The sequence below is a fragment of the Temnothorax americanus genome, unplaced genomic scaffold (assembly GCF_048541705.1).
Source record: "Temnothorax americanus isolate GAGA-0224 unplaced genomic scaffold, ASM4854170v1 Scaffold3, whole genome shotgun sequence".
Lineage (NCBI taxonomy): Eukaryota > Metazoa > Arthropoda > Insecta > Hymenoptera > Formicidae > Temnothorax > Temnothorax americanus.
In genome coordinates, this window is record NW_027509442.1 from 7,010,883 (window position 1) to 7,038,043 (window position 27,161).

General features: G+C 35.5%; 1 protein-coding gene across 1 annotated transcript in view; it reads right to left on the bottom strand.

The window, feature by feature from the left end:
- Positions 1-1,295: 1,295 nt before the first annotated feature.
- Positions 1,296-27,161, bottom strand: part of LOC143900237 (pikachurin) — a 94,392-nt gene continuing 68,526 nt past the window's right edge. Inside the window, exons 9-15 of the mRNA XM_077411340.1 lie at positions 26,496-26,635; positions 18,682-18,905; positions 13,674-13,923; positions 12,840-13,135; positions 11,616-11,861; positions 10,810-10,913; positions 1,296-10,450 (exon numbers count right to left, since the gene is read on the bottom strand). Coding sequence (XP_077267466.1) covers positions 10,302-10,450; positions 10,810-10,913; positions 11,616-11,861; positions 12,840-13,135; positions 13,674-13,923; positions 18,682-18,905; positions 26,496-26,635 — 1,409 coding nt within the window. The 3' untranslated portion in view covers positions 1,296-10,301. The remainder of the gene's footprint in view (positions 10,451-10,809; positions 10,914-11,615; positions 11,862-12,839; positions 13,136-13,673; positions 13,924-18,681; positions 18,906-26,495; positions 26,636-27,161) is intronic.

The window sequence follows — 27,161 nt, forward strand, 5'->3', positions numbered from 1 at the left end:
CGGTCGCGCGAAAAATCAGCGAAGGGAGACGGTCACATTTTTCGACGTTGCGTTCCGCGGACACCTGTCTTCGCCCTTAATTCGTAAATTTTATTCGCCTAGGTTACGCAACGCGAGAAATTTGCCTAAAAAACGCGCGCGCGCGTGTGTATTATTCATTATTTATTCCAAGTGCCGGAAAGCGCGGGCAAAAATGTTGGTTAGGAGCAACAAGCGTAGCGTCGCGGCGGCGCCGGCGGCGATCGGTCGCCTAGCTGACGCGTGAAGTTGGCCGCGCAGTTTTCGAATTCCTTCCGCCTTCCGCCAACCGATATTCGTTCATTCGCGTAATGTCGCGGGGTCGAGCGGGATCGCGGGTAACTTTTGCGCGACGTCGTACATACTTTCCGCGCGTTATACTTTCGTAGAAGCTAGAGCAGATGCTTGGAGTCGGGAGTGCCGTGCAAAGTGCCGCGCGTTCGTAATCAAATTAGTAAATATCGTGTGAGTGCCACGGAAGCAGCAGCAACGCAAGCGAGAGAGAGAGAGAGCGGTGGCGGAGGCCCGGGGGGCATCGGGCGACAGCGGAGCAACCACCGGGTGAATAATTGCGATTTATTTATTGCGCTTGTTATTTAGCGGCAGTTAACGCCACTTATTAAACATTTCCAAGCGTAACGTTATTCACTTATGTAATACTGAAACCGATATCTCTCCGCCATTGGACACGGTATATTGCGTCGAACATCGATAATTTCATCAAGCAAATTCCGTGCAATCGTAGCGATAGTTATACCGTGTTGATAACGCGACAGCTCCGTCAAATGAACTCCGTGCGATCGTGCTATTATTTACGAAGTATAAATTTTACACGGGTCGAGTAACGGAGTTATTGGACAAGTTAATAATAATTAGCCGCAATCGCGCGATTATTTTCCGCATCAACGTTTTTTAATTAACTGTCATAATCTAATTAATTAATTTAATTAACTTTTGTATATCTGTTTAAAAGACGATTAAAAAATTCAAAAAACACGCGCGGGATAATAATTTTTTTAAATATCTATTAATTCTAATCGAGCGCTACTTTAATTTGAATATATTTATGTGTTCCAGAGAGAGATCAACGTAGTGCTACAACTCCGCTGCTGCGCTGCGCGCCGGTAAGAGATCTTTCTTCAGCAAAATTCTTTTTTTTTTTATTATTATAAATTATTAACGCCACGGCATTCCGTGGCAAATCAAAGGTAAGGCGTGAGAGTGGAGAGGAGGAAGTAGGAGACACGATTTGTGCGATAAAGAGAAACATCGCACCGTTTATAAAATCTCTTTGTTTTTTTTTTATTGATGCTTCGACAACATGGGCTGAGACACACACATTTGCTCATAGTTCATATGAATTTTAACCACTGCGTGTTCAAACGTATACGTACACAATCCATTAAATAATCGTGCCGCGCCGACCGATGTGCGCCATCGTGTCGACTCAATTTCGGGCTCTTATGTAAATCACACACGTATATAAAATGTTCGATGCGAATCGGTCGCCCGTAAACGGCACGCGCGGTCCGCAATTTTCCGTCGAATCGCAAGAGAGCCGGGAGAGGAGGAGGGGGTGGTATGCGCTAACCGAACACCCTCGAAGTAAATCATACGCGGCGGAGTCGTATCGCGCCATATATGGGGCCGTGTCGAGAAACGTCGACGTTCGCGCGCGATAACGCACTTCGGCACGCGCAGATTGATTAAGTAACGATACGGTCGGCGTGACCGCGGCGTTATACGCTTTGATATATCGTACCATAGAAAGATTGTTCTATTAATCCTGGACGCAGGTAAAGGTGAAACTCGCATAAATCTCGCGACAAAGTTCACACGTGTATTACGTGTGATTATTATTAATCACTTATTTTGTGTTATTCTTAATACATAACATCAGAGTGATTGCAGAGCTAGTGCGGAAAAGTGATATAAAGTGATATAAAAATATCCAACTTGAAAATTCAGCTCTATATCACTGTATCGATTCAATGTCAATTAACATTTCTGAAATTCCAACATAGTCGTTCAATTACATCTTCGGTTCTATTAGAAAAACGATTCTCCTATATTATTTATTTTATTGTTATTTAATCGTCTTTTCAGGAAATTTGCAACGTACATTGCTCTTACTACACTGAGCTTTTCCATGTAACTAATTTGATCGAAAAGAATTTCAATATTGTTGAAGGTGCGCTGTTATTCTATTTCCGCGCGAATAATTGAGTAATTTAATCCTATAATTTTAGTTACTCAGCGATTGTTTGCGTAAATAAAATAACAGCATTTTCCGTAAGTGATTTTTTTTACGTTTCTATATTATCTGTCCAAGATTAATCCACAATGTTTCCGCAATTCGTGCGCGAGCGTACGTCGACGCGCCCACGACGATGCCGCGCGGAGAGGATTGAAGCGAGAAATCGCAAACGATCGCGAACGTAGCGTCCTTATCTTTATTGCCACGAGCGTCTCACGAACATTTAACGACGAAGATCTTACACATTGATCGTCTGAAACGAGGACGGGAGACTCGCGGGCTGTCCGGCTTCATCCGGTCGCCCGGCGAATCTCGGTGCGTGCGTGTACCCGCGTATCGTTAAGCGCGCGCAAAATTTGCGCCCCGACGCGGATCTCCGTGCTGGGCATGTGTTTTTGAAGGGGATCTCGCTTTCGTCTCGCGATAATTGCGCGCTCGTCGATACACGCGCACGCACACATGTATATGTACAATAGATATCCGAGGAGATCCACATGGGTCGTAAGAATAGGTCGACAGGATAGACTCTTCTAAATAGACTTTGCAGACGGACATAATAGAAATAGTTAATATATATATAGCATCATATATTAATATAATATTCAGTAATAATATAATATCTATTATATATTAATATGTATTGATATTTTTTTTCCTTTTCAATATAGTGCTTCTTCCCGCTTTTTCTCTTTCTCTCTCTTTTTTGTCTTGAGGTGTGATATCCAGCGATTTGCTTTTAGATTCAAGTATGGATATGATGTAAAAAGTACATATGCGCGTCAGCCTTATTACACACGTGCTTAATCGTCGAATATCATTCCGAGCCGCTAAAAATACCCTCTCTCCTTAACGTTTGTGATCGCGCCTCAACCCTTTCGCTAAATCTTAGCGAGTGAGCGAGTGTATGCGTCCGAATTTAGGTATCGGTATATAAAATGAAGATGTAGTGAGATTTAAGATTTGTTAATTAAAGTGCTTTGCACAGTTATATAAACAACAGATGAAAATTGCATTGTTCATAGATAATTTGTGAAAATTTGCATTGATTTGTCTTCATCTTTTTAAGAGATTTTAAAAATCGTCTTAAAATCGTTTTGTTTTAACCTCTCGTTTTATATTCTAAATACAAGTAAATTGTGCAAACTGCGTAAATTTGCGGAGCATAAAAATTTATTCGTCATTCATTCTTGAATGTCTTCGACAAATGAAACTGGCGAAAGGGTTGAAATTCAGGTAAACTATTTTCGCGCAGGATTACATCGAGGGAGGCAGGACAAGTTATTTTTACGAGAACCGTGGAGTATCTTTATTTCTTTATCAATTATAGAGCTTTGAATATATTCCTTTCCGTGAATTTCCAGAGTTTCTTAATTTTCTATTTTGTCCACAATATTTCTATTTGATCTCCATATTCTCGTTTAAACAGCTCATTCTGTATATGTTCAAAATAATGAGAAACAACTTCGATGTATAAGTGCTTATTGTACGGTGCTCGAAATCAAAAGCGAACGTCTGATTGCATTTATCATTTCCTCTTATAATCGACATGAAATAGTAACTTTTATCGCGGCTGTGACGTTCTAAAAGCGATTTCGAGACTGATATTTTTACGTGTCTGTCTCTTCTTTATATAATAGGTACACCGACTCGAATTAAATCTGAAAATTAAAAAAACGCGCATAGAAAAACGGCGGCGTCTCTTATGTGCATATAGGTACAATGTAAATAAATTTTTTTGTGCAAAAGACAGCTCGTTTAATTTAACGAGTCATCATATCCCAATGTTATTATTTATCTCAGATGTTCTTTTTATCATGTAACTTAAATAGAAAACTGTGTTTAAAGTAAATTAATAAAGTGCAATTTATTTTACTGGGTTTTGTTAGAAATTTTACTTGTTTTTTAAATAATTTTTTATCTTAATATCGTTGACATTGCTTTATAATTATTACTTTTCCACATATCTTTTATGTACAAAATCGTTAAAGAAATATTGATAAAATTTGGTTAAGAATATTATTAAATAATTAAACAATTTTTAACAGAATTTATAGAAAGAATAGAAATTTGATAAAATAGTAACGATTTTTTCTTTAAAAAAATTTAATTCAGATGCATTTCAATTACATTCAATCAGATCGGATCAGATTATCAGATAGTCGAGCAAAAATTGCCATGCTTCGTTATCGTCAGATAATCTTATCGATAAAAGCGACGCCGTTTTTCCAATCTAAGTTTTTCCGATCGACTTTGATTCAGTTCTTTCTATTCAATGCTGTCACGCGTTTTCAGTTGCTTCAACGCAACTGCACTAATACTTTATTAAATAAAGAAATAATATATATAATTTCTTAGGCAGCAGTAATCGTAAGCTATTAGTTCATATTATCAAGAATAATATGTACTATTTGCTTATTATATTTAAATATAGACATTTGTTACGTCAAATATTCAACATATTGCTTCTGGGGTATTTAAAATTATAAATATTTCTTAAAAGTGTCTTAAAAGATTTGGAGAACTCTTAATTTGCGTAGGTATTATAAATAAATCCGGATCAAGTTCTGCAGGAAGGAAACAATTAAAAGTATTTGATTTATCGATCGATTCCGTCTCTGTAGAAGTTGTTCCGATTCGCAAATGAAACTCTTGCAACTTATAAAGTGACAGTTTCTTGTTCTAATTCGATACAGCACATTTAATTAAACCATTAAAACAAAATATTCTGATCACATTCATTTTCTTGTGTAAGGACTCTCATTCATGCGCTTTATTGGAGGGTCGCTCGTTCTTATATAATATATAATGGATATGAAACGTTTCTTTTTTTGATCTTCGAATGAAAAACGTACGATGGAAAGTTCGAAACGACAAGTGCGAAGGCAAGCGCTGATTAATTAAAGCTTCGGTCTACTATCGTACGTTTTGGTGTTAGAATCAGATTTGCCATCGAATACTCGAATGCTCGAAAGGCAACCGCATAATTGTTATTCCATGCTTTATGCGATTCAGAATTCCAAATATTTACAGTTAAAATAATTGTCGAGTATTAAATTAACTGTCCTCTAGAACGTACGTTTAATCTCAATCTGAGAAAACTATAGGATATTTAATTACAAATTATATATAATTGCAATTTGATTTTTAATTGTAATTTGTCATATAGCTATCAAAATTTATACACTAGTCAACTGATTGTTGTTATAAGAGTTTGCTGTTTGCTGGCATAATGGAATTATTATTGACCCGAATATTCGCAATTCAAGCATGCGAATGCTCGGGAAATCCCATTTTGGAATAATTACCACAAGTGGGACCGTATTCTCGAGCCTGCTCTAATGATTTTCGTATGCGACTTTCTATTTGAAAAGCATTGAATTTCGCATGCGAGTTTCATGAAAACGATTCGAGAATAGGGCCCCTGGAAAATATTATTATCGAATATTCAAATTATACGTTGCACACTTCGAGTAATTCCGACGGTACTGGGTGGAATGCGTCCAGGAACCATATTTCCGAGTTGAATGCGTTTGCAATTACAAAATAATAATCAGCAGAACATACTTGGACTTGCCGAGAAATTCTCGCCGTCCGTGGAATCCTGCGTGTTTATACTTGCTAACTGCTTGAAGAAACAGAGTACGTGCTTATACAAAACGATTTAACGTACAAACACAAAAGCCTCAAGTCACTCAAGGCATACTTACGCGAAATATTGTACATTGAATTATGCTAGAAAAAGTGCCTTTAATCCTCCCACGCGTCATATATCTCATGCGTTATAAAAAATATTTTAATTAAATACTATATAATTATGTGATACAATTAGATCAATTTCTATTAAAAAACTGACACGTTAAATCTCTCTTACTTCAATTAGTGCATGATAATAGTAAATTACTAAAAAAAATTCGAATTATTTTATACCCGCGAAACGATAAATCTCCTTACCCGGAAAATTCCTTCTTTTTAATTAAAAATGCTTTGATTTTTCTTCACGTCCAAACGTGAGAGGATTAATGAGAACGATAATTACTCTGCTAATTCTCGACGTACAATCAGTTAAATCGTATATTATTACATTTTCTACTACCGACTATACCACCCATCTTTGATATATTATTATATTTAGTCCCGAAAATAACATCCGTACAAAATTGACTACAGCCGATTGCTTTTATGATGTGTGTGTTTGAGTAGGTCATTTTAAAATCATTTTCGTGCGATGACAAAGTGAAGTTCATCGATTACTCTATATGCCTTACGTTATTTCACCTAATTTCTTTTCGTTCATTTTTGTCTCACTTTTTTTTCCTTTTTTCTCTCCTTGTCTCTTTCCTTAGGAGTGAGATAGGATGTGTATACGTATTGACCTGGGATTTTCCGACCGGTAGTGCTAAATTGTGTTCATAGGATTGAGTGAAACGCTCTATGAAGATAAAAAAATATGCGACGATCTGCATAATAAAGATATTATTTGTTCTTTTTTTTTATACGTATATGTAAAAGTGTCATTGTTATCCTCTTGTTTCCTCGCTTTCCTTCGTTGAACAAAATATTGAATATCATTTAATTTTACATTAATTATCACTAAACAGAAAATTGACATTAGCTAAATCGCTGTGAATAATATTCCTGATATTTAAAATGATATAATTTGTTACTTTTACACGCAAAATCATATGAAATACAAAATACTTCGTATACATAGCATATGTTATAATATTAATTAAACATTATTTGTAATTTGTGTGTGTAGGGATTTTACACTTTTGCCGTTTAAATAATTTTAAAAACTTAATTTAAATACGTAATTCTTTCAATGTTGCAAATATACCAACAATAATTTTAGTTATCTATTTAATAAAGATGAAAATTGTGTGCCTTATTACTGACATAATAACATAAAAACGGCAAATTTTTCTTGCTTAAAGATATCGCTGTAATCACAGTCTTAAAATATCTTTAAGATATGGCATTTATACGGACGAAATGGTTAAAGATCCATATATTGCATAAATCATTTTTCCAAAGTTTACCCAACACCGGATGAGATCGTTCATGAAGGACGCGAGTCCCGCATTTTCATCAGGATATGCATTTTGCATTCTGAAGTTGCATTTTACGTATTTATATATTCTCGTTGAAATAGACGGTGATACAAGTGTTGGTGTTTGGTCCATGGCATAGCTCTCTCTCTCTTATTTTTATTAGTAATTACTCGTATCAATCACAATATTAACTTCAATATCGTCGTGGAACGTAAAACTCGTGCTCGTAATTGCGCTTGTGATTTATTAGCTGCTAGAAAAAGATCGTGATGGTTCTTAAGATTATTAGAAAAGTTGCGTAACGCAATGATTCGTAGGAGCAACGAGCAGAGACACTGGATCGGTGCTAGATAGTTTTTTCTATCGATAGTGATATATTATGGCGTTTTTAAGTAGCGGAATTTTGCTAATGCATTTATCATGGAATTCTGCAATCAATCGCATTTTTTTTTTAAATAAATTTCACATATTTTTGGAGGATAAAAAAAATGGATAAAATGTAATATTTTATATAACATTTTTCACAGAAAATGTGAATTACAATTATGGCGTTGTTAAAAATTGAAACAAATATTTAAAAGAGAAATGTAAAAGCAAAAACTACTTACAATAGAGAAAGAATTAAAATAGCAACGCAACAGTGACAATAAAAATAACAAATGGAGAACATTACATAATTATTAATGTAATTAATTCTGCGAGAAAAAAAAATTTTTTTCAAGAAAGGTTCATTTCTCTCCCGTGCTTTTCTTCCTCCCTGAATTCTCCATTCAAATTCTTCTTCAATTCAAAAGGTTTTATCAAGCGCCGATCCAGACGCGCTCCGATTTTCTCGATAAATGTTGAATGCTTTGAACTCGTAAAGATCGAAGGTAACGATACTTCGTGTCGAAGATAACATCCGGTCGGAGGGAATAATCAAAATTGACGCGGAGGGGTTGCTTTTTCTAACATACTTTTATCTTATTAGGCCGAAAGCCGTCTTTGAGACGCGCTCCGTCAAATTTTATATTCGGCCGGGCATTATCCTGGTGCAACGACTTCCATTTCCTTTTCGGATGCTACGCATATTCTCGCACGAATCTCAATCCTCTCAATCCTCTCGTCACGCTTACGTAACTTAAGCGTTGTTATATAGGACTCATTCTTGATAAAATTCTATTTTACAGAGTGCTAAACTGTAATGCACCCTCGTCGCTTCATTGACTCCACTCTCGTCGCGATATAGACATTGTTATTACTATAAATTTTATTGCAAGCAGTAATCTAATTCGCGCGAATTTAATTACGAAACAATTTTCGAGAGAGGCGACTATATTAATACGCAGATATAGGCAAAGTTGAAATTATTATTAATAATACGGTGGTTTAATCATGAGCATCAGATAACAAAGTTTTAGTTTGATTTGCATTACACTTTTCCTAGTCGGAGCTAAAATGAAACATAATTGCTGCCAATTTTAATTTAATTCATCCCGTTTTAAATTACCCTTGACTCGATTTAAGAACAGATATAAAATGAGTGAAAGGCTATATAATTTACTATGCGGCACGAGCGTTGATTTTTCAGGAACCAATTGCAAAAATTGCAACGAATTTTTATTTAATTTGAATAATCTTCGCCTAACTTGCTTCAAAGATAGTGCAATTATCATCAATTTTACTGTAATTCTGTAAAAATGGGAAATACTGTGAATTTAACGATAAGAAGTTTCTTTCGCGTAAAATAGCACAGACATCGCACAACAATAATTGATTAATTTCACTTAATTAATAATTATAAAAATCGTATATAACGGACGAGTTTCTCTATTTTTTTTGTACAATTTATGTTTGCTTGGTACTCTTCTGTTTAAATTTTATTAACATCTTTAGTATTTAAATCTTAATTAGACAAAGAAATAAGTTAAAAAGTACCGGCGACCGTGGAGCGAGAGAAAATTTCATCTTTTTAACTTAATGAAGAATTACTTACAAGTGATAATTACTTACGAAGAATAGAAGTAGAAAAGCTGTCTTATTTGTTTAGTTTAATTGTACGTCAAAGTATTATTTTGTCGTGCACGATTGCGTTAACTTTCTCTCAGCCCTTATTAATAGCGACATTTTTGTGAAAAATGGATATGTTACTTCGATATTTCTATTGTATATTTAATATTTCCCAGTTATATATATATATATATATATATATATATATATTTAATTAGCTATTATTTCTTAATTCTCATTTTTTTGTATCGAAAAGAATCTTACAAATCATACAAACGGTTGTATTTAAAGCCAATTTCTTTCTTAACGATCTCAGTTCTCGAGAAGCACGATCAAGTGGAGTAATTGTAATAACTTTTCGGGTAAATAAGACAATGCAATGAGTTTCGATGAACGGTCGAGGAAACGAACGTCATTTTTTTCGTGATTTTTCGCAATATACCTCATAACTTTGCCGTCGGAAAAATCATTATCGTTGTCTCGTTTACACGACGCTTTTTTGATCGAACTTTATTCTAAGACCGGCCGAGCAAAAGGCTCGACAGGAAGTCGCAGCGCCAAGGATCAATGCCGCGAGGCAAGTGATAGATATCTCCGCGGTATATATATATATATATATATATATATATATATATATATATATATATATCTCGGATCGCCCTAATATTTACAGTAAAGCCGCCTACCAGTCGGTGGCCGCGCACGACGACGGTCGGTTTGCCGACCCACTCGATCTCCATCTTCTCGAGAGTTCCACCTGTGGAAGGATGAGTCTGTACAAAAATGATGAGCCGCGCGCGTATGATATTTACACGCGGCTACACGTGGATGCACGAGAGACACATCAGATGCACTTTCGCGGAGCACCATCTGCCGCGGCTAATTCACCGCGGTGTGATACGCGTTATCCTTTAAATTTTCATATCCTAGCTTCGGGATGGACCCGACAACACCACCCGACGTCGGACGGCACGGATATCTCTCTTTCAGGGGATGCATGTGTGTGTGTTGGTTGCCTGTGCGGGCGAGGACAAGGCGACGGAGAAGTCCGAGTCCAGCACGAGGTCGCTGATGCAACCCACAATGCCCTTTGTGTACCTGCCCCCCGTTGTCCTCACGATATCCGGTGCACCCCCTTTAGAACAAATTGAATCTCCATTAACAGATTTGTTTTCTCATACGAAGGTGTATTTAATCCGGAAAAAACTTAAAAAACGCAAGTGTAACTTTCTGTTTCGTTTTTCGTTCGTAAAAATACAATTATTAAAGCATAATTTTATTCAGGATTTTTATAACAATTAGGCATCAATTTACTTCATCTTCAATCAACATCTTCTTCCCTCCGCCTCGTAGAAAATATTTTACGAGGGTGCAAAATAAATTTGGAAAGTTTTTTAGAAATATTGTCAACGGCAGTTCATGTTTTAAGATTACGAGCAAAATTCGATCTATGTGATAAAAAAGGTAGTAACGATATAAAATTTGATTATTTACCAACGTAAAGACCGGTATCGGTGTTCAGTTGTCTCAGTTGCCCCGGAGAAGATGCCGAGACACCAGTACCGCTATCTACTACGAGAGATGCCCATTGCTCGTTTCTAGAAAAAGTCAATGTTATTCATTGGCTCTATGACCCATTTCCAACATAAACATTTTTCTTTTCTCCAGTTTTAATAAAAAGCAATTTGCTTTGGAAAGAGGTAGACACAAGTATTTTTTATTCGTTTTTGGCAAAATATACGACAGTGCAGATTAATACATATGAATGCGCGTTTATAAAAATATTTTTTCTTCATGAAATTTTATGGAAATAGTACCATTTTAAATTGTAGCCTCAAGCCACGCGGCTATATATGAAAAATGGGAAATAGAACAACATTTGCATGCAATATTCTACTCGCATATATAGAAACTACGGGTTTCCTGACTAACAATTTTTTTAACGAATTTATTTCCATTTTTATTTCATTAAAATTGAATCATTCTGGAATAACATAGGTTTTTCATTTTTAATGTTAATTATTTTTTAAGAAATAAATTTGTAATGAAATCTATAGTCCATCTAGGTATACGTGTATTTTATTTCGTCTTTTGTTAAAGAAACACGTCAAGTAATCGTAAAAATAATAATTATTTTCTCTATATTGAAAAAGACATCGTAATGTGTCTCTTAATGTCTTCTCCTTTACATATATTGATCGATATATATAAAGGGATATTAAATAAATAAATATGAAAATAGGCGCGCAAGCGCGGATGGAAGGGTTGGGTAACGAAGCGCATAAAGCGTTTATTCTCACCTAACGGCCCTGATACGATGCCATAGATCGTCATCCAGTCGCGTGAGATTATACCGCAGCACGGCTTCCCCTGAACCCAAATTATACGCGAGAGTGAGATAACCGTGATCCAAGCCGAGGGCGAGGAAGTCGTCGTTCTCGTCCCTTTGTTCTTGAGGATCCGACTGGCGGCCGCTCCACAGCAGCAGGCCGCTGCTGCTGCTTGCGCGGAATCTCATATTGATGTCTACCCTATAGCTGATTATCCTGCAAACATCGACAAGAGCGTGTTAACGGTAAATAAAAAAAAAGGGATCGCGACGAGCACGACCACGCACGCATATGAGAAAAGATCAATCAAGAAAGGAATTAATTGTTAATAACAATTTTATATTCTAATTTATTTTACATGATCATTGCAAATATTGCACCTCTTTACGTGAATGATGCAAGAAAGAAATGCTATTATAGCATTGTTAGAAAATGATATAGATAATCGTTTCTCGTAAAAATAATAATAAGACAACTATTATGCGTAAATTAAAGTTGTCTAACATAATAAAAATTATTTATCCTCAGATCGGTCACTTGTCACTTGTGCGTGGCGCGAACGCTCGATAAACTAACACAGCGTTATTATAAATCAGGTCAAGGAGCGATTGTGTAGTGCAACGTGTAACGCTGTTTACCGCCCCACTCGCCTTTCAAACGCTGACGACATGTCGCTTTGACATTTACCGACCTTTTGCGTGCTGCTGATTATTTCACGCTTGTATAAATAAAGTGCTAATAGGCGAATCAACCGGATTTTTAAATTACACAAAAATGTGTCGCCAAAACACATCACTGAAATACGCTCGTGCAGAGAGTCACGTATCGTGAATAATTTTGAACATAATGACAAATATTGCAAAAATAGGAAGTGACTTTTCTGCTATCTGAAAAAAAAGATCTAGGGTAAACTCGGTAAGATATGGCCATACAGGAAAGATGACCAACTCATGTTCATTTGATATTTCATATCGAACTAGATTGAAAGAACATAGGTTGACCATCTTTCCTCTATGGCCATCTTACCCGAGTTTATACCCTATTCATTTCGGTGTTTATTCGAAATTCCCGGAAAATGGATAATGGTTGTTTTGATTTTATAATTAAATTCAATCGATTAACGTTTCCAAAGTGCAGGGTTATCAGAACTACTTGTTACTGATGTTTGCGTCTCATTATTTTTGTATAAAGCACCTTTTCATCGTGTCGGCGTCATTATAATGTAAGTAGCTCTCGCTGCCGGTGAAGCTGGGTACAGCTCTTTCGTATCTCACGGACGGAATGGCATTGCTGCTAATTCTCGCCGGTGGCGGGACCAACGGCGTATAATCGTCCGGTGCGGGACAAGGGTGCGGTACCCCTGGACGGCACCGGCAGGTAAATCGTTCGCGAAGAGGCCGGCATTCCGCATCGCCGCATGGCCTGGCCTCGCACGCGTGCCCACAATTTCCTACGTTCACCCCGCCTAACGCCTCGGCTAGGATACCCACCTACGACAAGAATTATAGTAGTTATAATGTTATAAACAATAATAATAATATAAACGGCACTAATAATCGGTTAAAATAATACGAGAAAGAAACCGAATTTATTTTTATATTAGAGAATTTTATATCAGAGAGCCAATTTTCTTTATAGAGATATCGTAATCTCAATATTTCTTGTAGAAAATGAAATTAGATGGTTCTTTTGACTTCGGAGAATTTAATTTAATTTCTAGTGGACTTTATTTATTTTAATTTAAATCTATTATTAAATTGTTATACTATTATTTTTATATTTGCTTTCTGTTACTAGTAATTCCCTAAACTTATAATTATACGTTACGTTTACTTTACGTCTATTTTATCTCGATCTATTTTTATAAAATGCCGGAAACGACGATAAAGATCTAAATCCAAGTGATTGAAGTAGGACTTTCAATATCTTATCTACCATACCAGCGAGGCTCAAACTCCGAGGTATTCCGACGGTAGCATTATCTACCGCGCAACTTCGGAGCAGCCTGTATAATCCTGGTGTTCTTACCTCGCGATTATTCAGCACGATCGTCTGAATGCAACCGACGAAGCTGGCCGTAGTTTTCATCTTCGGCGAGTACATGTCGGGGGACGGCGCGCCGCCCAAATAGAGGTTCAGCGGCAAGGATAATTGCGCGAACGCTCCGGGCGCCAGGATTTCCTGGGCCGGGTCGTCCTCAACTTCTAGGGATGCCAAACGACCTGTCCTAGAGACCCGAACTTCGACCCATTCGCCAAGACGAACCGGATTTTCGCTTCTGAAACGATGATGCAACGTCATTAACTTTTGAAGGCCCGCGGCCGGGTGATATTTTGACATAGAAATCTGAAAATTTTATTAGATAAAGAAAAGAACGTTTCTCCTAATTAGTGGATACGAATCTATACGTGTGAGTTATACATTATGTTTCATGAGTAAAGTGCAATCTCCTATTCTGGTGATTTGTTTTTTGGGTCATTTTGAATTTAGAATTCTCGAAAGCTAACGCGGTTGATCTCTTTCTTTCGTTGTTCTACTCTGTCTGCTATCGGACCTTCGAGAGCCGATCTTTCTCCTTGTTCGATTCTTCTCCGAATATTACGTGGCCCAATCACACGTCAACACGTTTAGGAGTTTTAGGAGACGCGCGATTAGCAGTCGCGTGAAAACAATATCAAGTCCTTCTGTGCTAATCGCAAGTTACGGCCGAAAGTAAAATATAAACATGACTAGACACATTATGACAAAGCACATTAAACGTGAGATCAACATGATACGTTAAACAAAGAAGATCATTTCTACATTTATTTATGTATATTTTTCGCAAATTAATTTCTTTGTTACTATTTTTATAGTAAGCGTATTTTATTATAATCTTCTTCGTTGTAAGAGTTCTGAACAGGAAAATGAAGTAGGTATAGCATGAAAGACGATATGATCTTTCTAACTTGGCGAAGTATGACATAAAGTTCTTGAAGAATATCCGAAGTTGGAAAAGAGAGACGACATTATTTTTTTACGGATTTTTCGAACAATTTAATTTTTTTTTTTAAATAAAGCGAGAACAAATTTATATTTCTTATATCTTCTGTTTATGCTTTTACAAAAAAAAAATCAATCTCAATGTGATTTTACGTACACTTTACGAGATATATATACATGTCTATTGTATTTTTACATTGCGCCTCTTCCACTGAAAACTTAACGCTGGAAAACATTCCGCCCGGAGCAACAGTTGTACTTTCCCGCGAAATAAAGCTCTCGCAAAAACACGTTATAGCGGGAAAAAAGTAGAACGGGACTTCCGCATTGAAAAATTGAAACGGCACCTTTTGTCGCGGTGTCCGTGCGAAGCAATTAACACGCGCGGTCCGCCCTCCTCCGCCACGTCTACAATTATAATCGACGTTAACTCGATATTGACGGACGCTCCATCGATTTGATTTCACAACGACGCCCGGGAGGCCGCGCCAGGCTAGTCAGCCAGGCGGCCTGATGGAGTTTTCCTCCAAGCGGACACAGAAACGAAAATTCGCGCACGTACCGCGGAAACTTTTCGCGCACGGCCACAAAGTCGGATCATTCAATTTGAATTTTGCGAGGAAAGTCAGCGCGTGTTCCGTAGACAATGGATTCTCAGGATTCTCTCTTGTAGGCGGGGAACCGGCACTTCTTTCCCGAGGGGATTCGACAGAAGAAATTCTTGCATATAATTAATGTCGAATCAGGAGAAAAGGACAGGGGCGGGTAAAGAAGGGAGAGAGGGAGGAAGTTCATGGGATCGGGAAGTAAATTGCTAATTAATAAAGGAACGAGATGGAGTCGGAAATTTTCATATTGGACTTTTCGCCCGGCGCTATTTATTATGATAAAAGATACGGCGCGCTTGGAACTTCGAGTTACCTCACTTGTTAACTGCTTCTTTTTTTTTCCAGACACGGACGGGTTTAAATATCTTTGTTTAATGGCGCACGTAATAATGCACGTTTTTTTACGTCGGAGTTTTTTTTGTATAGCGGTCGCTTTTTATTTAGCAGAAAGGAGATGTTTTTTCGCGTAAGATTTATATATTATCTAGCAGACTGAATTATAAATACCATATAAATGTTTCTGCAAGGCTAAGAAATTGTTGTTTGAATATTCGATATTACAAATAAAACAACTAACACACTCAAATATACGTGCTTGTGCTTAGCTTTTGAATCTGATTAAGTTTTGATATTACATTACATGTGATGAATTTATTCATAACACGGTAAAAATATAATGAATTATATTACGTTAATATAATTATATTACGTACAAAGAATATTTCGATATTGTCACACTAATATTTATATAACAACATATTCTTTAACTCAAAATCAATATTTTTTTTATCAAGACATTTTAATAATAATTTTTATTTTATTATTTTTCAAGTAATCTTTTTTTATAATTTAAACCTTATTTAATTTTGAGAAAATTCTATTTTTTCGTAGATTTGCAGTTTGAAACTGGAAGTTAACATGTTGTTGAGATCTAATAAGATATATGTTGCTGAGTTACTAAAATTTAATCTTGAAAATTGTAAACTTGCGACATAATCTGCTCTTTTGATATTTTCACAAGAAAATCGATTAGAAGTTGGTTAGATGATAGAATAAATTATGTAAAAATATGTACCCAATAAATATATACAAGTGTATATGATATATATATTACAAAATTTGTTTAATAGCATAAACAAATTAATAAACAGCTTATATACGAGTCAGGCGCGGTACGTGATGCGCAAGTAAAGAAATTAATAGTTACAGAAGTAACGAATTACAATGTATATAATATACATATACATATATTCCAACTTAATAAATTGCGCGCCGATTATTTGTCGGACTTGCATAATAGCATAAATACATATAACAACAAATTTAACGCAATATTTGTATTTTTTTTGGATTATTGATTTATTTAAAATTTTATTCGATTGTGTGAAGCCTAGATGAATATTTCAATATTCAGATTTTATTCAATGGAATTAAAAATAGTCTACTAGTTGAGCTATCAAAATGCGAATACGAAGTATTTTGCAAATTTGTTTTTAGGAGTATATTCTTGAATAACTTTATATTAATAATGCAAACAATCATGTGTTATGTTTGTTTAACTAATTGCATTTCTTATTTCAAATTTAAAATTTGATAGAAAACAATCTAAAGTAATAAAAACTGAAATTTTCTAAAATACTAGTTTTCTAAATATTCCTTTATATTTAGTTTTCGTTTGAAGTTGACTTCTATGAATACAATATTCAAATGAAGAAATCAATATAGTCACAATCATTCCAATTATTTATGGCGATCATGATGCAGAGAGATGTACGCTATTCTAATGAGCCAAAGATCTGGGTTTATCCGACTAAAAATCGTCGTATTTTATTTGATCGCCACCTCTCGAAAGGCAATGGTGTGCAAATCGCCAAGCGTAGCTTGCCCAGAAAAGGATGACGCTGTTCTTTGTGAGCGCGGATGATTAGTAACTGAAGGATCCTCGATTGGATCCCGGCTGATTCCGGCTTTCATCCCACATATGTGTTACTGCACTATTATCATGTCATTGCATTGCTCTTCAAAGAAGCTTGATGCAATCTGGTTAATTTTCTATCTCGGAAACAGGTGTTACGGGAGGACGTTATAAAAAAGGCCACAATTATTTGCCATTGTAGAATAAACTCGGGTAAGATGACCATATAGAGGAAAAATGGCCAACCTATATGTTCTTTCAATCTAGCTCGCCATGAAACATCGAATGAACATGGATTAGCCCTCTTTCCTCTATATGGCCAAGATGGCTATTGATAAGATACCCGAGTTTACCGTACACTTTACATTTAATACTTGAGTACGTAACATATTATAATTAAATATATATTTCCGTGACTTAAATGTGACTCACTCAATTATTACTAAACATAAAGTGTATAATGAAAAGTTATTGTCACCTTTTTTCAAACGTTCTCCTATAGCTCCTGTATGATGTGCTCTTTTCCAACCATCAAGATCCATTACATTTAGGTAATCCATTATATTTAATTGCGAAATTTGTATTGTACCATCCAAGTCAGCACTAGATTCTCGACTTTCAATTGTCTGCAATGTACTACTTTTGTTGTGTGACTCTCAAGTTTGCGGTACATGTAGGTTATTTTATGTAATAATCCTCTTGACAAGCATTCTCGGGGCAATTTGTAATCTTTTCTGGATAATTTACAAATACCTGATCATTCACATGTATGGGGTTTACTTTAAAAATATTTACGTGATATTTACATTTGATTTAGATACATTCTCATAAATGATACTTATAATCTTTTAATACTATATATTAGCCTTAAAGAAAAGAATCTTTCTCGACGAGAAATCTTTTTAATTTTTAAAGTATGACAAGTCTTTTTCACACCTATAATTTTGACCAATACTAAAAAATATATTAACTCGATTTAAATTATTAGAAACATTTGTTTGCGGTAATTATTCACGAGAATATATATGTAACTGTCGGCTTTGACCGACTTTACTTAATCATTTTATTTGTTGTTCGTTATTACGACGAATTAAATCAAACGATCCGATTAGCATTAGCGCTTATTATTGTGTGTTTATCGCAAAATATTATCTCAAAAAATGATACAATTTTACTTAACAATAATCTCGTTTGTTGTTAATTAATGCAACGAATTAAATTAACTTGAATAATCAGCATTAAGGTACAGTAAAAATTCCCCCTTCGCAAAACAGTAGCGCAAAAACAGTCCGAGCGTTTTGCGTATATACGATATCGATTGCGTATCGGTTTAATTATCTTGATGATGCATACGCAAACGATGCAATTAGCGCCCCGTTGCCGAGGGACGCTGCGCTGCGCGGTATGAGTAACGCAATGTCTATCGCGAAACGAACAGCTCCGAGGGTGGATTGTCACTTCGAGCTAACTGTTCGTTGCGCGCTCGGCGCGGAACCGTTCGCAGAAACTTCGTCGAGGGCCATCGGCTTACCTCAAAGTGGCAGGTCCTGTTCCGAGGTCGAAGGTGAACTGCACGTGTCCCGAGGAGAGATAGAGAGCAATAAAGTCACCGGTCGCGTCGCTGTGATGGCCGTTGTAAAGTATCACGCCGTCCGGCGCGGTCGGTTTTAACGTGACGGACAATTCCAGCCACGACAGCGACGTGTCCGCCAATCCCGGATAACGTAGGTAAGAGGATCCGTTAAAGGATGGAACCTGCGGGAATAAAACACCGTTGCGGTCTGAGATTGCATGGAAATGTCGTTACCGGGCAAATGCATTCCCGTTTTTGCCTCCCACCCTTAATCGCCTGCCATTGGGGAAGACTGGGCGAACGTGTCGTAATTGTTACGTTTCGTGCCTTTTATAAGCGGTGGTGGATTGGCATAAAAAATAATATAGAATGTCCTTTATATGTTTGGCAAACACTATCTATCTTCGATCAATCTGCGCTTGATTTTTTGTCACCGATCGAGAGAGATCAAATGTCGCAAGTTTTCAGCATTTAACATGAAATATCTGCGTTTTACTCTCATAAAAATTAATAAATCTAAACTAAAGTCCCTCTTGAATTAAATTAAGTTTATTTGAAACTTTGAAGCATACAATTTAAGAAAAGCTCTTTGTATGATTTACAATTGAAGAACAATTTTTTGCAATCGACGTTTTTGTAAAAAAAACAGTAATCAAATTAATCAAGGATTTAAAAAATGGGTTCAGTATGTCTGAAATACCTTATATATCAACGTGGAATTCGTGGTATCAGACTGAAGAATTTCATTTCTCACATATGGGAGTGTGAGCGATTTTTTTTAGAAAATTAAATTTTAAATTAAATTTAATTTAAAAAACAGCGGAAGAAAGAATATAAAATATAAAAAGAACATATTATAGGAAATGAAAGGATAAACATGTATAATATCTTTCTATTTTCTTAATTAAATTTGGAGATATAATGTTAATAGAGATTTCTTGTGATAATGTTTTAGAAAGGAAATGCTAATATCATACGAACTCGCGTGTACTTACTGTGAATGATAATGTAAGTTTAAGGAGGAAATTGCCGTGATAATTCATAACTGAGAACGTCTTTCCTGGGAACGTGAGACCTTAACGTTTATCGTATTCTTAAGCGTTATATTCCAAAAGGAACTATTATATTATAATAGCAAAACTCTATCTATAAACTAAATATGTATTATAAAAGAAAAGAAGAAACATTTTAGAAACTAATATAGAAAGAACATTTTAGTTAATTCAAAATAATTTTATTTTAACTTATTATGAATATATATCATATTTTATTTGGAAGAAATGGAAGAAAGATGAGCGAATTGATAAGCATTTCTATACAATATTCAAACAAATATCAACAGTATAATATGAATAAATATCATGTTATAGACACGATTAATTATTGTCGTATTAATTAATTAATTTTCTGCTGTGTTAATATATTATTTGTTCAATTAATTTGATATACGTCTTCTAGAAATTAAATTATTCTTATTCTATATTTTTTATTATATTAATTAAAGATATACTTATTACACACAAGAAAGAACAGTTTTATCTCGAAAGTGCTCGTTGCTGTGTTTAAAATCATTTTTCCTGCAGTTTATTGCAGATACTTGTCCCTTTATTCGTAACAATTTTAAAATTGTGACAGATTTAAGCAATATATTTCTTGTTATTACAAACGCACATGTTCGCTCTCTCACACACGCGCACACACACACACACACACATATGTTTCTCTTGCGGCAACTGTAATAACTCTTCTCGTCGTCAAGCATATAAAGTAGAGAAACTCCTGGAACAGCTGTCATTTAATTTACGGTCGGCGCGGGATTTTGTGCTTTTCGTAAATCGGAATGCAAATATGTTGTATGTCACTGTCTCGGATAATCCTTAATATAGCTACATTCGCCAAGTGCCTTAAGAGCAGTAAGAGGTTGAAGCGGGCTGTTTCCGTCTTAATGAGTCTGGCTGATAATTGTTTGTACGTCAGTTACCTCTCAAGATAAAATGCAAAACGTAAACGCGCAGGATCCTTCGAATTATAATACCTTGACGTTTAGCGAAACTCAGATGGGAAACATCAATGTATTACGCCGTGAATTTTGTGCTAGAATTTATCTTATAATTTTTTTATCTTATCTTATTTTATCTTTTTTACCTTTAGATACATCATTAAACGTGAGACCGAGCGACATAATTTTCTCGTATGGAAATTTCGTGAACTGTTATCCTAATTTGATTTTTATACCCTTCATATCTTTTATCTGTTCGAAATGAACATATAAAAATGTGCTAAGCTAAATTTAAAGAAGAAAGAAAGCTGGAACGTGTGGGTTATTCTTTTCCGTGATCTTAAATATTGAGCTAGAATTTATCTTGCCGGAATGATAAATTTCTCAATGGCATATTGAACCAGAAGAAACAATAAGTAGAAAAGTTTAATATACGTCTCTTCAAGTTATTTAATTATATATATATGTTTGTAAGTATACGATTCGTGCGAGAGAGACTCTTTTTGCGATGGAAATATATATTTGTTTATTCTCAAATTAAGAATTTGAGAATATTTGATTTTTGAAAGAAAGGATCTAAAATATTGAGCTGGAACGATAAGTTCTCAATGAAATATTGAACTAGAAGAACAAAAGTAGAAAAGCTCGACATGTCCTTTTCTTGATAGTTATTTAATTATAAATATGTTCGTAAGTATATATACGATTCGTGCAAGAGACCCTGATATAAATATCTCAAGAATTGTCTTGTAAAATAAATAAGCGTTTATATTATATTTATTCATTCTCAAAATGAGAATTTTATTTGATTTTTGAAAGAAAGAAATATAATATTCTTTTAAAATAGTTTACTTTAAATTAGTTATAAAATAAAATTTTATATTATTGTTTCGCTCTCAAAAATTCACCTTCTCTTATTTAATTGAAAACTATTTACTTCTCTGTATTTATATCAAGGAAACATTATATAGCTATATGAACAAATAATTCATTATAAATTACATTACGAATATCATTTCCTGTCCATCCTTTCATTTTGCTTGGCACTTATTCAATTTCTTCGCTCGGACGCTCAAAGATCCTTTAGTGTACTTTTCATCGAGTCGTCCAGGGGAATGGTGAAAAATTCGAAAAATCACAGGAACGAAAGCGTGCGCGCGCGCGAACGGTCCCTTCAAAGTACGGCGCGCAAGAGAGGCGTAAATTAATTACAACAAAACGGAAGGAATCCTGACAGCGCCGTTAAATCGGACGGGATATGCTCCTTTAAGAAATTTTCAGTCATCCCGTACGACGCCTATGTGCTCGTTTGCCTCTTTTTCCTTTTCCTGCTATACGTAAAAGCTCTAACGTCCCGGTGATAAGGAGCTCCCACGAGAGAGCCAGGAGCGAAGTAACCTTGTATTATGCGAAAGACCAGCAACTCGTATAAGATCCCTCGTGGAACATCCTTTCTCACCGCTTACGACATCGTCCTTCTGTTCGGCTTATGTCCTCCTCATGTTCACGGCCGTTTGCGGCGGGCAAAGACCGTTGATAGGTTTACAAATTTTTTACGAGACAGTTTTGAACTTTGAAATGCCCTATTGCATTATCGAGTACGCGTGGCTACACGTATACGCGTCGGGTATATTACAAACGTCATTGAAACTAAATATTGTTTTACCACCGAACGACCTTTGAGAGTAACGCTTTGCTGATTCTATTGATTTTGTTGTGTTGCGGAAAATGCTTTTGCGTTAAGTACATTTATGTTTAGCACATTAAAATCTTAATATTACGTGTTTTTATATCTATTTTTAATATATATTTTAGATTTATTTTATGATAAATAATATATTTTAAAAGTTAAAATGACAATTATATATTAAAATGACAATTATTTGTGTAATTTATTTGATTATAAATAATAATACTTTTAATTTATGTAATCACAATTCAAAGAATTTTATGCTTTCAATAATACTATTAAAAACATAATCAAGAGATCATATTATGTCGCATATACACATTGGTGTATGTTAATATTACTTATTATTATTAAATTTATTGCTCAATAATGAAATAAAGTGTGACATATATCATTTCATTTTATTATTGGGACATAAATAGAAGTGTCATAAAAGAGAGTAATAAATAAAGACGTAAAGAATAACTACAGCTATGAAGTTTCCAAAAATCGATAATGGAATATTTTATGATATCTTTATGGCACATTTTTTTCAATATAAAAGAGTCATTTATATGTCTTTTTCTGACCAACATAATTTTATGCTTACAAAACGTATAATGTATCCTTCTCTTGAACATGTAATTTCCGGAAAAGCTTTTTACGTTCCTTCGCTTTAGTGCAGAAACCACTTTGTTCAAATAGCATATGAATAGAAAGAAGGTTGTAATTTTCAAAAAGTTACATCTATAAAATCAAAATTGCACTTTTTAAACATTTCTAATAAAAGATACTATACAAATTGATGGATCATTTTTTTTCACTCGTCAAGTGTGTGAAAATTCAAGTAAAGTAAAATTGCATAATAAAAGCGTTATAGATTTTTTAATATTACATATCTGTCTAAGATCGATCCAATGGATAAATTTTAAAAATTTCTATATCTTTGCCACTACTTGTTTATCTCTACAAAATCTAATAGTGCAGAATACATGCTTAATTTCATCTTTTACATATTATTCTGACAAGGAAATTCGTGAGCTATTTCGTTACGTTTGACTGAAAGAAACATATTCCAAATGATTCAATAAAACGTGTCGCGCGCATTCCTTACGAAAGCACGCCGTTCTAGCTGTTTAGTTTTACTTCGACATTATAGCGTTTTATTTCGACATCCGGCCGGCGTCTTTCAACGGATGTGGCAAAAATGGTCGTCGTCGTAAATTACGACGATATTCCGACGACATTTGGTTATTGCGGCTATATCTTTTCCGCTTGTACGTTAATGGAATTAAACTCGGGAACGGTCGGGCGAGACCAAAGTTCGAAAACGAGTTTCTAGTTTGAAGTGATACTCGTTAACTTGAGCCCTTTATGGTCGTTTCTCGAGCTAGTTTATGTTCTGATTTCGAGATCGGAAACGCAGTAATCCTGCGAAGGATACATCCCTTTACCGACTCTCGCAGTTCCTGCACGCAGTTTGCAATGCAAAGAATAAAAGTTACATTAGCTTTTAATATGCCGTTTCATCATGAACAAAGCATAACATGAAATAATTATTTAAAAGCCTTGCAGAATTTCAATTTAAGTCATTGCTTGCACAAATTAACTGCAATTGCTTTGTCAAATTAGGCAATACAAAGCTAAGTAATATGTCCAACTTTGAAAACATCAAATAGCATTCTTTAATATGTTGAAGTATATAATTTTCAATTTGCAATCCTTTACATTTGCCGAGGACAGTTTGATTATGTCACTGATATTGAGGCCGAAGTACTGAGCCGTCACTGATGCATGTGAATGAATCTTTATAGCTCGGCACTTGGTGTCATTCCGCTTCGTGCCGGAAGTAATATCGGTCGTACGCCGATACCAATTTCATCATATCGGAGAGCACGCGAATATGCTTTCCGCCATTGCCATAATCGATATCGTATATATATAACCGCGCATAATCCGCGAGAAACCGTGCACACGCGCGGGCGAATAACCACACACGGTGACTTCCGGCGAGTGCGGCAGCGTTCGCTCCATTAAGCCAACTGATATAAATCGCGAGGATTTCAATACACATCGTTCGGTCTAACATATTTTTGCATGCATATTGTATATGCATATGCATATATTATATCGATGCGCGAATTACGTCCGTCTATTCGTTTAAGCCGCCTCGTTAACGGCGCGAATGTTAATTACTGCTCGTAGCCAACCGCTTATTGCGCGGATAAACGCGTCATTTGCGAAGCGGGCGAGACACGATCGATTTTCGTATGCCGCGTCGCATTTTGCGACAATGCATTAACACAGCGGAATAATGCACGTATACAAGGGACGCCGCTTTTTAATACTAAACGAAATAGAGTGGCCATTGTATTTTAACGCGAAAACGATGAGACAACCTGAATAAATTGTAATAATGTGAACTATTTTAATATTGTGAGCATTGCTGTAAATTTTTTATAGTTTTTTGTGAACTCAAATCTCTTTTTCCAAGCAATTTAAAATCATATATGTATACCTTTTCGAGCAAGAAAAAGTAGGAGACCAAAAGGTCAAAAAGAACTCTGCTAAGACATTGTGAAAGAATTAAATTTTCTTTCTTCGTTCACGATAGATTTGAATTTATGCTAGAAAGAGATAGAGCTGATGCTTAAGTCAAGCTTATTCGATTCACGCTGTTGATGCAATCGAGTCTTAGATTAAAGTAAGCCGCGTATAATCCATCAAATCTCGTAACGTCACGGCATAACAACGTCATGTCTGATATGATGTAAACACTGTTCGCTGCTTGTATTCGCAAGTGTAGATGCAATACCATTCTCATTGCATGTATATGGAAGCGTTCTATGTAAATTAACACATGTGTTTTTCGAAAAACAGATATTTTAAAAGCCGAAGTTGTTTACACATATTTAAATGCTTCTAATTGATGACGCGGGTATGAACAATCGAAAAAATATATTAATTTTTAGATCTGAAAATAATTTGGCATTTAGAAAAATAAATTTTTGTCTTCGAATTTAATTATTACGCCGCGTATTATTGATGAGCTTCTAAGTAGATCCGATGTGTCAGCGAAATTTTATACATGTGTTAGATGGGAATATTATAATGGAATAGTGAAACGAACGTGCCAAACTAAACGATATTACTATAATTTTCGCGTTAAAAACTACGGATTCGCGGACTGGTACAATTCATAATTTAAAGTATTCGATAAATGCTGTTATTGAACCTCGTCTTTGAAAGATTATCTTTCAGTATCTTATTTTCAATTTTCTATAAAATTTTACATTATTTTATTATGTAAAAGCTATTTTAAAAATTGGAGGACGGAAATACACGTTAAGTTTTAATTGAAAACATGAAACGTGTTAGACGAAAACTTTAGCCGACTGCAGGAAATAGATTGCAGTGAACATTATTATAGCATGCGGCGCCTTGCAATATTCGTTTGTAGAATCCGAAGGTTACTAAAATTGGACTTGAGATCACAAACGTCGTATATTTACGACAGTAACGAGTTTAATTGGTGAACCATAACAATTTATTATGCAATTGCTTTCCATTTGCAAAATGAGAAGAAATCCATTTTCCGATACTGTCTTATCTGTCTATAACTTATCTTTATAATTACTAAATTTATTTAGAAACGTGACTATTATAAGATTTAGTTTTTATCTATTCTTGGTAACCTTTAACGGAGATGAACCTTAATTTAAGTACGTTAGTATGAATGTGTGCGCTAAGATATAACTGCTTCGTAACAAAAACGATACGTTCACAAACAAATTCACGCAATATAAAAATGTGTGTTTAATGTGTACTTATCTACAAAAATATAAAAATTGTCAAAATAAATTAGAAAGAAACCGTATATGGTTCACCAATTATTTATAATGAACTGTTTTGCTGTTCTTATATATGGCAAGTGATTTGCTATAATGGTTTCATCGACTATGCTAAATTGCAGCATAATGCTGCAATTTTGCGTAGTCAACGAAGAGATACTTCGGAACTTTGTTATTATCAGCAGGTTTCGTTCTCATTTATAGGCTTGGTGATTGTTCATGCTTATAATTCCTTCGAAATTGATTCAGTTACCTGCAGGTCCACTCGGGTCTCGCAAAGATCGCCCGTGTAGCCGAGCGGGCAGAGACAGACAGCTGTGTCGCCTCCGGTTGTCAGGCATTTTCCACCGTGAGAACACGGCACCTTACTGCACCTGTCGGCCGTGCACTCCTCTGGAACGACAATAAATCAGGCGATTTAATAAAAGTTCCGGCGGAGTGCGAAATCAAGAGTTACACGAGTGAGAATCGGATCGAGGCCGACTCGTTTCGACTCGACTCGACTCGACTCGAGACTCGACACGAGAGATTCGACTGCGCGCGAGATAAAACCAATAAAATCACTCGCGCCTCGACGGGCCGTCGCGTGCGATTTATCGGAGTGGAGAAGTATCAATCTCTTCCGCCTCATCGTATTTTCGACGATATCATTTAGCGTGTGCGCGCGAGCATTGACGGGGAATTTTTTTGCGCGCGCTCGCGACGTCGACCATCACGATACATCACTCGATATTGAGCTTTACGACGTGACGGAACAAGCGATCGAAAATATGCGATTCTCCCGCCCCCTTCCCCCGTTGCGAGATATATATTTAACGTCATTTTTTTTTATATCACTAATTTTTGCTGATATTTCCGTGAAACCGCAAACTTGTGCTATCACATTGCAGATTATTACTTGTAACCGGACTCCTTTAAA